The following is an 11,623-nucleotide window of genomic DNA, read 5'->3' on the forward strand; positions in this document are numbered from 1 at the left end:
TATATATATATATATATATATATATATATATATATATATATATACATATATATCTATATTATTTATGCATTTTTGCCTCTTTTTCTCCCTTTAAGTGTGTCCAATTGCCCGATTACATCATGCTTCCTCTCCACCAATGCCGATTCCTGCTCTGATTGAGGAGAACGAAGCTAACCCACGCCCCCTCCGACACGTGGGCAGCAGCCATATGCATCTTATCACCTACACTTTGACAAGTGCAGTGCAGCTGAGCACTGTGTACGGAGAGACACACCCTGGCAGCACTCTTTTTTCATCTCTGTGCAGGCGCCATCAATCAGCCAGCAGAAGTCGTAGTAGTATTAGTTATGAGATAGAGACCCTATCCTGCTTAATCCCACCCATATCTGAACAACAGGCCAATCGTTGTTCATGTGGCCGCTCAGCCTAGCCAGCAGGCAGAGCCGAGACTCGATACAATGTATTCGAGATTCCAGCTCTGGTCCCATCATGTGTTTTTACCACTGCGCCACCTGAGCGGCCACACCATATTTTAGTGTTTTTATATTTAACCAGGACAGTAAGATTTTAATTATTATTCTTTTTTTATTAGAAAAAAAATGACAGACACAATTATTTATATAAAACAATTTACTGTGTGGTTTTTTTTTTTTTTTTTTTTGGGGGGGGGGATCTTTACACAGGAATACACCACATTTTAACAAAGGTATTTTACATCATGTACAAATTAACAGTTCATAAATGGACATTACATTTTGGATAAATTTAAAACTGCTGAAATTATTGTAGGACATTTATACAGTACCATTCATTTTACATCACTTGAAAAATTTAGATAAATACATTAAATTATTGAGGAAGAAAACAGATAAATAAATGCCTGTTTTAGTCCATTAGGATGTAATCAGAAATTTTCCAGATTGGTGACCACAGCAGCACTGTAGATAAGGTCAGAGCTTTCTCCTAAGGAGGTCTGAGGGTAGTGCACATGTCCATGTCCTTGTCTATGCATTCTTCCCTCCCAACAACCTTGAGCAGATTGTGAAGAAACAACCTGGTCCACAGATAGATTTTGATGTCTGTTCATATTAATATTACATTGCGCTTTGCCTAGGTACCCTGAAACCCCTCCAGACGAGGCTGTGTTTGTACCCGTCTCTCCAATCCCTCTCCACTGGTGCTGGGATAAGGAATGGATTGGCATTGCTGTCTGAGCTGTAAAAATTGAGGTACTTTCATGTCTGTTTCCCCCGGCGAGTGCTTCAGGAATGTCAGGAGATATGGATGGGACAGGAGGGGTAGAGTGGGGCAGATTTTGAGGCCAGGGGCCTAGCGCTTGTCTCGCCCAATCCAGCTGCTGCTGGTTGTTTCTGTTGGATGGTTGATAACTTTCAGGTATGTTCCTCTGGCCTGCTGCAGCAGAAGATGGAAGAGTGAGATTGGGGAGAGGGAAAGTGATTGCTGGGTTGTAATTGGATGTGGATGGGGTTTTCTTTACTGGTCTGGTCAGTCTGCCACTTTTGATGCTTCGGGCACGTCTGTTTTGAAACCACACCTATGGGAAAAAGAAAAAAGTTAATTATAAAGTTACAAACATTTAGTAAGAATAATGTTTGCATATATTGAAAATAAAAACTGCTTTAATATTTTGAATCAAAACTGTTGGTTTCATCAAAGCAAGGACCATAAATATATACCATACATATATACACACAAATACTCCAGATACAGGATTTTTTCTTTTTAAATTAAGAGACAGTTTAAGCTGTTTGCTTGCAGACAATAAAGCAATACAACAGCTCAAGACCAAACACAGAGGCTACCTGAGAGCCTCTCTAGGGCTGGCTCTTAACCCTCTCTGCTCCAGGGGCGCCATACGATGGCTGACCCTGTGCTCTGACCCCAGCTTCCAAACAAGTTGAAATATGTGAAAAAAAGAATTTCATTGTACTGTACACCTGTATACGACAAATAAAGGCATTCTTTATCTACTCAGTCACCAAGATGTATATTACACCTTTTTATAACTACAATCACCATTATTAGTGCAGACAGGTGGTTACAAAAATCAAGTTTCGGTGACTCAGTAATGCCATTATGAGGTGCTATAAAATGGAGAATTATTTAAATTGGAGTTCTGACCCTGACAAGTTTGGGAACCAAACAAAAAGTGCAGTTTGTAGGTGTAGCTGTATATACAGTATAACTGTAGGTGTACACCTAAAGTGTCTGGTAAAGATGGATGGATGGATGGATGGATGGATGGATGGATGGACAGACAATTAAGAAATTATGTTTCCAGTAGTTTAACAAGCAAAAGAAGAAAAACTAATACAAATATAAATAAAGGAAGTTAAGTGTAGTGAATGTACAACGTGCATACAGTGTATCACAAAAGTGAGTACACCCCTCACATTTCTGCAGATATTTAAGTATATCTTTTCATGGGACAACACTGACAAAATGACACTTTGACACAATGAAAAGTAGTCTGTGTGCAGCTTATATAACAGTGTAAATTTATTCTTCCCTCAAAATAACTCAATATACAGCCATTAATGTCTAAACCACCGGCAACAAAAGTGAGTACACCCCTAAGAGACTACACCCCTAAATGTCCAAATTGAGCACTGCTTGTCATTTTCCCTCCAAAATGTCATGTGATTTGTTAGTGTTACTAGGTCTCAGGTGTGCATAGGGAGCAGGTGTGTTCAATTTAGTAGTACAGCTCTCACACTCTCTCATACTGGTCACTGAAAGTTCCAACATGGCACCTCATGGCAAAGAACTCTCTGAGGATCTTAAAAGACGAATTGTTGCGCTACATGAAGATGGCCAAGGCTACAAGAAGATTGCCAACACCCTGAAACTGAGCTGCAGCACAGTGGCCAAGATCATCCAGCGTTTTAAAAGAGCAGGGTCCACTCAGAACAGACCTCGCGTTGGTCGTCCAAAGAAGCTGAGTGCACGTGCTCAGCGTCACATCCAACTGCTGTCTTTGAAAGATAGGCGCAGGAGTGCTGTCAGCATTGCTGCAGAGATTGAAAAGGTGGGGGGTCAGCCTGTCAGTGCTCAGACCATACGCCGCACACTACATCAAATTGTTCTGCATGGCTGTCACCCCAGAAGGAAGCCTCTTCTGAAGTCTCTACACAAGAAAGCCCACAAACAGTTTGCTGAAGACATGTCAACAAAGGACATGGATTACTGGAACCATGTCCTATGGTCTGATGAGACCAAGATTAATTTGTTTGGTTCAGATGGTCTCAAGCATGTGTGGCGGCAATCAGGTGAGGAGTACAAAGATAAGTGTGTCATGCCTACAGTCAAGCATGGTGGTGGGAATGCCATGGTCTGGGGCTGCATGAGTGCAGCAGGTGTTGGGGAGTTACATTTCATTGAGGGACACATGAACTCCAATATGTACTGTGAAATACCGAAGCAGAGCATGATCCCCTCCCTCCGGAAACTGGGTCGCAGGGCAGTGTTCCAGCATGTTAATGACCCCAAACACACCTCTAAGATGACCACTGCTTTATTGAAGAGGCTGAGGGTAAAGGTGATGAACTGGCCAAGCATGTCTCCAGACCTAAACCCAATAGAACATCTTTGGGGCATCCTCAAGCGGAAGGTGGAGGAGCGCAAAGTCTCGAATATCCGCCAGCTCCGTGATGTCGTCATGGAGGAGTGGAAAAGCATTCCAGTGGCAACCTGTGAAGCTCTGGTAAACTCCATGCCCAGGAGAGTTAAGGCAGTTCTGGGAAATAATGGTGGCCACACAAAATATTGACACTTCAGGAACTTTCACTAAGGGGTGTACTCACTTTTGTTGCCGGTGGTTTAGACATTAATGGCTGTATATCGAGTTATTTTGAGGGAAGAATAAATTTACACTGTTATATAAGCTGCACACAGACTACTTTTCATTGTGTCAAAGTGTCATTTTGTCAGTGTTGTCCCATGAAAAGATATACTTAAATATCTGCAGAAATGTGAGGGGTGTACTCACTTTTGTGATACACTGTATATGCAATATATGGTATGCAAAGAAAGTATGTGCAAATTGAGCATCTGGTACATTACATCTGGGGACAGTGGTAGCCTAGTGGGTAGAGCTTTGGGCTATCAACTGGAAGATTGGCTCTGCTATGCAGCCACTGTTGGGTCCTTGAGCAAGACTCTTAACCCTGTCTGCTCCAGGGGCGCCATACGATGGCTGACCCTGCGCTCTGACCCCAGCTTCCAAACAAGCTGGGATATGCAAAGAAAGATTTTCATTCTACTGTACATGTATATACGTCAAATAAAGGATTTCTTATCTTACTAATAGAAGCAATAGTGTACATATTCTTATAAACAATATATACAGATATATAAGTATGAATATAAAAAATAATGATATCGTTATAGTTGTAAATATATACAACTCTAATAGAGTTAGTGTAATATACAAATAATTCTAACTATATCTGTATTACATCTATGTTTTCTGGGAAGTCAGGCCAAATGTAAACATTCCTTGGATTTAATATATTGATTTATTGTATTATTTAGTGGCCATTTAATATTTTATATATCACTATATATATATGTGTGTGTGACCTGTATGTGTGTTATATATATATATATATATATATATATATATATATATACGTATGTGTGTGTGTGTGACCTGTATGTGTGTTATATATATATATATATGTGTGTGACCTGTATGTGTGTTATATATATATGTGTGTGACCTGTATGTGTGTTATATATATATACAGTATATATATATATATATATATATATATATATATATACGTATGTGTGTGTGTGTGACCTGTATGTGTGTTATATATATATATATATGTGTGTGACCTGTATGTGTGTTATATATATATATATATATATATATATATACGTATGTGTGTGTGTGTGACCTGTATGTGTGTTATATATATATATATATATATGTGTGTGACCTGTATGTGTGTTATATATATATATATATATATATATATATATATATATATATATATATATATATACGTATGTGTGTGTGTGTGACCTGTATGTGTGTTATATATATATATATATATATGTGTGTGACCTGTATGTGTGTTATATATATATATATATATATATATATATATATATATATATATATATATATATATATATATACGTATGTGTGTGTGTGTGACCTGTATGTGTGTTATATATATATATATATATATATATATATATATATATATATATATATATATACGTATGTGTGTGTGTGTGACCTGTATGTGTGTTATATATATATATATATGTGTGTGACCTGTATGTGTGTTATATATATATATATGTGTGTGACCTGTATGTGTGTTATATATATATGTGTGTGTGACCTGTATCTTGCTCTCAGGTAGCAGGGTGAGAGCAGCGAGTCTCTCTCTCAGTGTAATATCCGGGTACGGAGTCATGACGAAAACACGCTCGAGCTCTGATAACTGCGCGCGACTGAAGATGGTTCTCTTCCGTTTCCTCTGAGCTTCCGGTTGTACAGTGAGTTCTGCTTCAGGTGAGGACAGGGCGTTCTCATTCATCCCATCTATAAATATATTTCAGTACAATATTTCAGTACATACAATTATTATTCTTATTGTATTATTTACTACTGAACATTTTAAATCATTCAATGAATATATAATTATGTATATATAATAATGAAAATAAATTTTATTTAATTTAAATGTCTATATTATTGTACATACAATACACAGCATCGGTGCTAAAAATATACTTAATTACTTACATTTAACATACTCATTAAACATAACCTAAATTAATTAAACATTAACCAAACATTCTTTGTTATGGAATAATGAACATATAGCCTATAAAAGAAAAACCATTTTCGTTCAATCTTTATTTAAAAAAAACCTATTTTATAGGTCTATTTTATAAATTTAGATTTAAAGACATATTTGCAAACAGTAAATTCCTTAATTATGTATATTGTTAGTTTTAAATAAAGATAAAGCATTTTTTTATTGTCTCTTTTATTTTATATATTATGCTATTGGAACAAGATGCCTTAAATTATTTGTAATTCCTCTGGTTTAGTTTTTTTTCTTTGATATTTTTATTTTTATTGTTGTATTAATGTTAAAGCATATTTTTGGTAATATGTATATGTACATATATATTAAGTGTACTGTTATGTTCACTGTTTCTTCAAATAAAGAAAACTCATTCTTACTCTTTTTCTTCTTTTCTTCTTGTTCTTCTTATTTTTTTTATTATTATTATTATAATGAATATTTTTATTAACACCATTTAATAATTAACATATTGAGTACATAATAAATGAGCCTAATTAATTTCAGCCTAATTAATATCAAGTAACGATTAAGCTAAATCATTTCAAAGACTGGATAAAAGAAGTTGCATTATCTCCAAGCTTTTAGGATTTGTGAGTATGGTTTCCACAAACACAAACAAATAAATCTTCCTCTAATGACGTTGTTTTTTATATATATACTGCTCAATTTTGTGTAAACTACATTCAAAACAACGCGTATATAACAAGAATTGTTGTTGAGTCAGGTTTGATTGACCTATAGGACCTCTATAGAGGTGCAATGTTGTGGAATGTTCCACGGTGTATTTAGAGATGGGTACATCAATCCAACATGAATTCTGCATTTTGTGTATATAAATCTTGATTGATAATTTAGTTAAACCATTAAAAATTCGAATTACAATACGTAAAGCCTTTCTATGCGTTAAATGTGTTTAGCTTAATAATTTTCAATAGCCAATTAAATAACTAACATCATTTAATGAAGTCGCTTCTTCTGAAATATTTTATTTCATATAAATAGATAAATGAGTATCTTGATTATCATCTAGGAGTTATCATATATGCATACTACTCTTTTATCATATTATGGATAATTTCATATTTCATAACATATAATGGATAAGACATTGTAACCTACATCACTGTGTTCCGTGCAGTCTTGCCTGTCTGTATATTTGTTATATAATTTGGGAACTAAACGAAAATATACTGATTTGTTTGTAAAATGTGAGTAATAATTAAAGGTTAATAAAATGATAGTGAGAAAGTTAATACAGGGCTTAAAATAAAGCTGAGCATAAAGTTTTTCTTAAATTAATTCATGGTCCTTTACATGATACAGACACAGTGGCATAACCAGTAAAGTTGTTTCTATCATTTTAATTTTAAATGTTAATTCTAAATGTAAATATCCCAACCAATATCTATAATCATGTAGCTTTTTGAGATGTAAGCTTTTTTCCACATTATGTTAACATATAAAGCTAAACCAAGATCCAAGTTTCATATACAGACCAAAACATTTATTCTTAACTGATTTAATCTAATAGATTGAACATTCAGAATTTACCTGTGAAGTTTTTGTTGAAGATTAAGTCCATTTCTCCTTCCTCGTTAATGTTATGAATGTAATCATAGGTCTGTTCCATAAACAACGACATAACTCGCATTTATTCAGTACAGGGACCTGGGTCCTCTCCAACTACTAATCCATCCGAAATGCATTTTCCATTATTATACCTTCACCTGTTACCCCTCCCCTACCCCATCTTATCCCAACTCATCCGGTGAGGTGTTGCCCATCTGTCTGCTGTGTGTCCAGTTCATTGTGTCTTTTTGATCTAATAGACATCGAGGGTGATGATCACACCTTTGATCCCTTAAGTGTCCCCTTACAGGTGTTACGGAGAATTCAGTGCCCCCTGTTTCCCCTTTAACGCGCATGTGCAAAAATCATGACGTTTTTTTCAGTCGCTTCGTTGAGCGTCGGTTTATTTGGAATATGTATTTATAGCGGTATGTTCTTTTCACATTTCATGTTGTATGTTAGGTAGTTTGTGATTAAATACATACTTTAAAGTATTGAATGAACTACTGTCAGAGGTTTTATTGCTCCACCGCAAGTCAGAGGTTTTCACACTGCTGTCTTCAGCCTTGCTGTCAATCAACTAGAATGAACGTGTCAGATTTTTTTGTAAATAAATCCTAATACAGGACATGCTCTTATTCACACACTAGTCTGTTTATTCTCGTTTTGTCACACAAGATAAAGTTTTGGTGCAGATACAAATAAACTATATGGTACAGGACAATAAGTAGTCTGTTATTATTTAAGGTTACTCATCTCAGCTGCACTACCATTTACTTTCAAGAATAGTTTCATTCATGGTGATCTCTCGTTCATTTAAACTTCACAAACTGCATCCATGTGATTTAAAAATTAACAAACAGTATGTAGAACAAGTTTAACCTATAGATCAGTCCGTTATACTAACAACACAGGGGGGAACACATTTACCTGGAGACCTGGAAAAAATGGTTCCCCACATGTATATCACTGTGTGTGTAATTATAAAACACTACAGTGATGCTGGTGATGTTAACTGTTGTTATTATGTAGAACAAGTTTAACCTATAGATCAGTACCACATGACTGGTGGTACCAAAGAAATAAAAATAATGCCTTAATTTTATTGGCTTTTTCATTGCACCATGCTATTATATATGTCCTTGACTTTCCCTCTGGGATTAATAAAGTGATCTATCTATTATAGCTACACTTGTAAATGAGAAGTCTAATGTAACCATAAAACTATTGTGTGACTTTTTATTGATCAATTGAAGGACTGTATGATCATTGAGATTGGCTGTGATGGATGTGACAGATGGTACCACCAGTCATGTGTTGGCAACCCACCAGTAGAGAAAGTGTATTGTATGTACTGAAGATTAGACCAAGGTTAACTGGGACGTTATTTCTAAAAAGTTTGCTTGTTGCTGTATTTTATTTTATGTTGCTCTTTTAGTTTATTTAAAAAGTAGATAGTAAATTAATCATTCATTTCTGTTTAGTAACTGCTTTATCCTGGTCATGGCCGTGGAGGATCCAGAACTGTTCATGGGGAAACTGGACGTACGGCAGGAGTGCACTATGGATGTGATGCTAGTCAATCCCAGGGCACATCCCAGATTTTATTTTATTTCGTTTTAAAAAATATATATTTTTATTAAGCTATAAATATGTATTTAAGTTTTAATTTGCATTGAGGTGGATTTCTTTATTATATATTTGCATAATTGTAATATATGCATAATTTAGTTTAACACTAATTTCTAATACAGATATTTTGTTTTTAAAATGTGTGTGTGCCTGTAGTTTGCATTAAAAAAAAAAAAAGAATCATCACACAGTAATATACATGTGGGGAACCATATTCCCCAAGACTCCAGGTAAATGTGTCCCCCCCCCCCCCCCCCCCCCCTGTGTTTTTAGTATAATGGACTGATCTATAGGTTAAACTTGTTCTACATAATAACAACAGTTAAATACATCACCAGCATCACTGTAGTGTTTTATAATTACACACACAGTGATATACATGTGGGGAACCATTTTTTCCAGGTCTCCAGGTAAATGTGTTCCCCCCTGTGTTGTTAGTATAACGGACTGATCTATAGGTTAAACTTGTTCTACATACTGTTTGTTAATTTTTAAATCACATGGATGCAGTTTGTGAAGTTTAAATGAACGAGAGATCACCATGAATGAAACTATTCTTGAAAGTAAATGGTAGTGCAGCTGAGATGAGTAACCTTAAATAATAACACAGACTGCTTATTGTCCTGTACCATATAGTTTATTTGTATCTGCACCACAACTTTATCTTGTGTGACAAAACGAGAATAAACAGACTAGTGTGTGAATAAGAGCATGTCCTGTATTAGGATTTATTTACAAAAAAATCTGACACGTTCATTATAGTTGATTGACAGCAAGGCTGAAGACAGCAGTGTGAAAACCTCTGACTTGCGGTGGAGCAATAAAACCTCTGACAGTAGTTCATTCAATACTTTAAAGTATGTATTTAATCACAAACTACCTAACATACAACATGAAATGTGAAAAGAACATACCGCTATAAATACATATTCCAAATAAACCGACGCTCAACGAAGCGACTGAAAAAAACGTCATGATTTTTGCACATGCGCGTTAAAGGGGAAACAGGGGGCACTGAATTCTCCGTAACACCTGAACGTCTGACAGCCAGGGTTGCCAGATTGGGCTCAGGAATAGATGTCTAGACTGGTGTAAAAACACCACACATACAGTACAATGTAAATAACATTGTCTGGATTCGTTTATTCCAATGCCCGCAAATAGTATACTAGCAAACAAAATAAGCAAATACATAATATCCCTACATTATTAAATTGAATATTTGGGAGGCCTGTGTTTTGGCATTTTGGTGGTGTATGTGGTTTAGAAAGTCTGATGAGTGTCCTGCCTACAGCATAATAGTATTTTATTTTCATGCAAATTATCACACTTTTTTACCTGGGCTTTTTTTCTTTTTACTGTTGTGTAGTGGCAACGTTTTGGTTGTTGTTAACATAGGAAAGCTTTCTCCCAAATCTTTAAAAAATAATTTAATAATTAAAAAATAATTTAATTAATTTAATAATGTTTAAACATTTACTAAGAAAAAAAAGGCCAGTGGATGTGGGACACAGCAGGTACACATCTAATGAAATCATTGACTGTTTTAGTACATAAAACACCTTTGCTACCTTTGCTGTGCACAAATGGCAAACATAAACTTAATAAAAGGATGTATATTTCAATTCTATACAGCCTTTTTATATTGTCCATCATATACACAGAATGCAGGTGCTACAAATCTTAAACAGTTCCAAAGCACCATCTACTTTCTAGCTGTTATATAGTATTATTTTTTCATTTTACTACAGTAAGGATCACAGTGGGTGCAGTACCAAAGAGAATTCTGTCTGGACTGGACAGTCCAGTGTAATGGCAGAACCATAGAAAACCCATGGTGATATACGCTAGGTAAAACTCACTTGGTTGTGGACAGTGTCGCCTGTGTTCTGGCAGCATCTACTTTATGACAAACCAGTATTATGGTGTTTCTTAGATTACAGACTGTCTAGATGGATGGATGGATGGATGGATGGATGGATGGATGGATACGTTTTATACAAATATTCATATTTTGTATTTGTAACGTATCTGTTACTATACTTACAAAAATAGTTGTTACTTTTTACTTTACTATTGAGTATTACTTTACTATTACTATGTTCATACTTATCAATAAAAAAACATATCTAAATAATTGAACTAAACACCATGCACATATGGAAAAACAGTGATAGCTACACTTGATCCTGGTAAATCCGATTTTCTGATCTTACACAGGTAAATGATTATGTGAAGGATGATGACATGAGTTAGGGGATTAAAAGCGACAGATATCTGAGGCACAGATGAACATTACTGCAGCTGTTTCAACTTCACCATCATGAACTCCTCTCCCGTCTCTCCTGTATGTCAGCTGTCTTCTGCACTACAGTCCTGATTCTATTTTTTGATGTCATGAGAGAATGTGGGGGGTAAATGTGAATTTTGGAGGTTCCTCTGAACTCGTGTCTTTGTTAGCATAATTAAAGCAGAGTGAGCGCGCGCGCGCCCTCAATACACACCTCAGTGAGCGGCCGGGACTAATTCCGGAGCTATGCACACCGACCAGCCGTTAACTGCGC

The 11,623-nt window shown here is 35.6% G+C and overlaps 1 protein-coding gene across 1 annotated transcript; it reads right to left on the reverse strand.

Annotated features, from left to right (window-relative positions):
• Positions 1 to 669: 669 nt before the first annotated feature.
• On the reverse strand, positions 670 to 7,995 carry sebox (SEBOX homeobox). The gene is made up of 3 exons (XM_062988960.1): positions 7,410 to 7,995; positions 5,382 to 5,584; positions 670 to 1,555 (listed from the first exon to the last, which is right to left on the reverse strand). Exons 1-3 carry the CDS (start codon positions 7,507 to 7,509, stop codon positions 905 to 907), a joined length of 954 nt encoding a protein of 317 aa, XP_062845030.1. The 5' UTR covers positions 7,510 to 7,995; the 3' UTR covers positions 670 to 904.
• Between the last annotated feature and the right edge of the window lie 3,628 nt (positions 7,996 to 11,623).

This window comes from Trichomycterus rosablanca, chromosome 26, assembly GCF_030014385.1.
Source record: "Trichomycterus rosablanca isolate fTriRos1 chromosome 26, fTriRos1.hap1, whole genome shotgun sequence".
Classification (NCBI taxonomy): domain Eukaryota; kingdom Metazoa; phylum Chordata; class Actinopteri; order Siluriformes; family Trichomycteridae; genus Trichomycterus; species Trichomycterus rosablanca.

Coding starts and splice junctions, on each gene's coding strand:
- sebox (XM_062988960.1), bottom strand. CDS start 7,509: ATGCGAGTTATGTCGTTGTTTATGGAACAGACCTATGATTACATTCAT. Junction 5,585..7,409: donor CTTCAACAAAAACTTCACAG/GTAAATTCTGAA, acceptor ATATATTTATAG/ATGGGATGAATGAGAACGCC. Junction 1,556..5,381: donor TACCTGAGAGCAAGATACAG/GTCACACACACA, acceptor TTTTTCCCATAG/GTGTGGTTTCAAAACAGACG.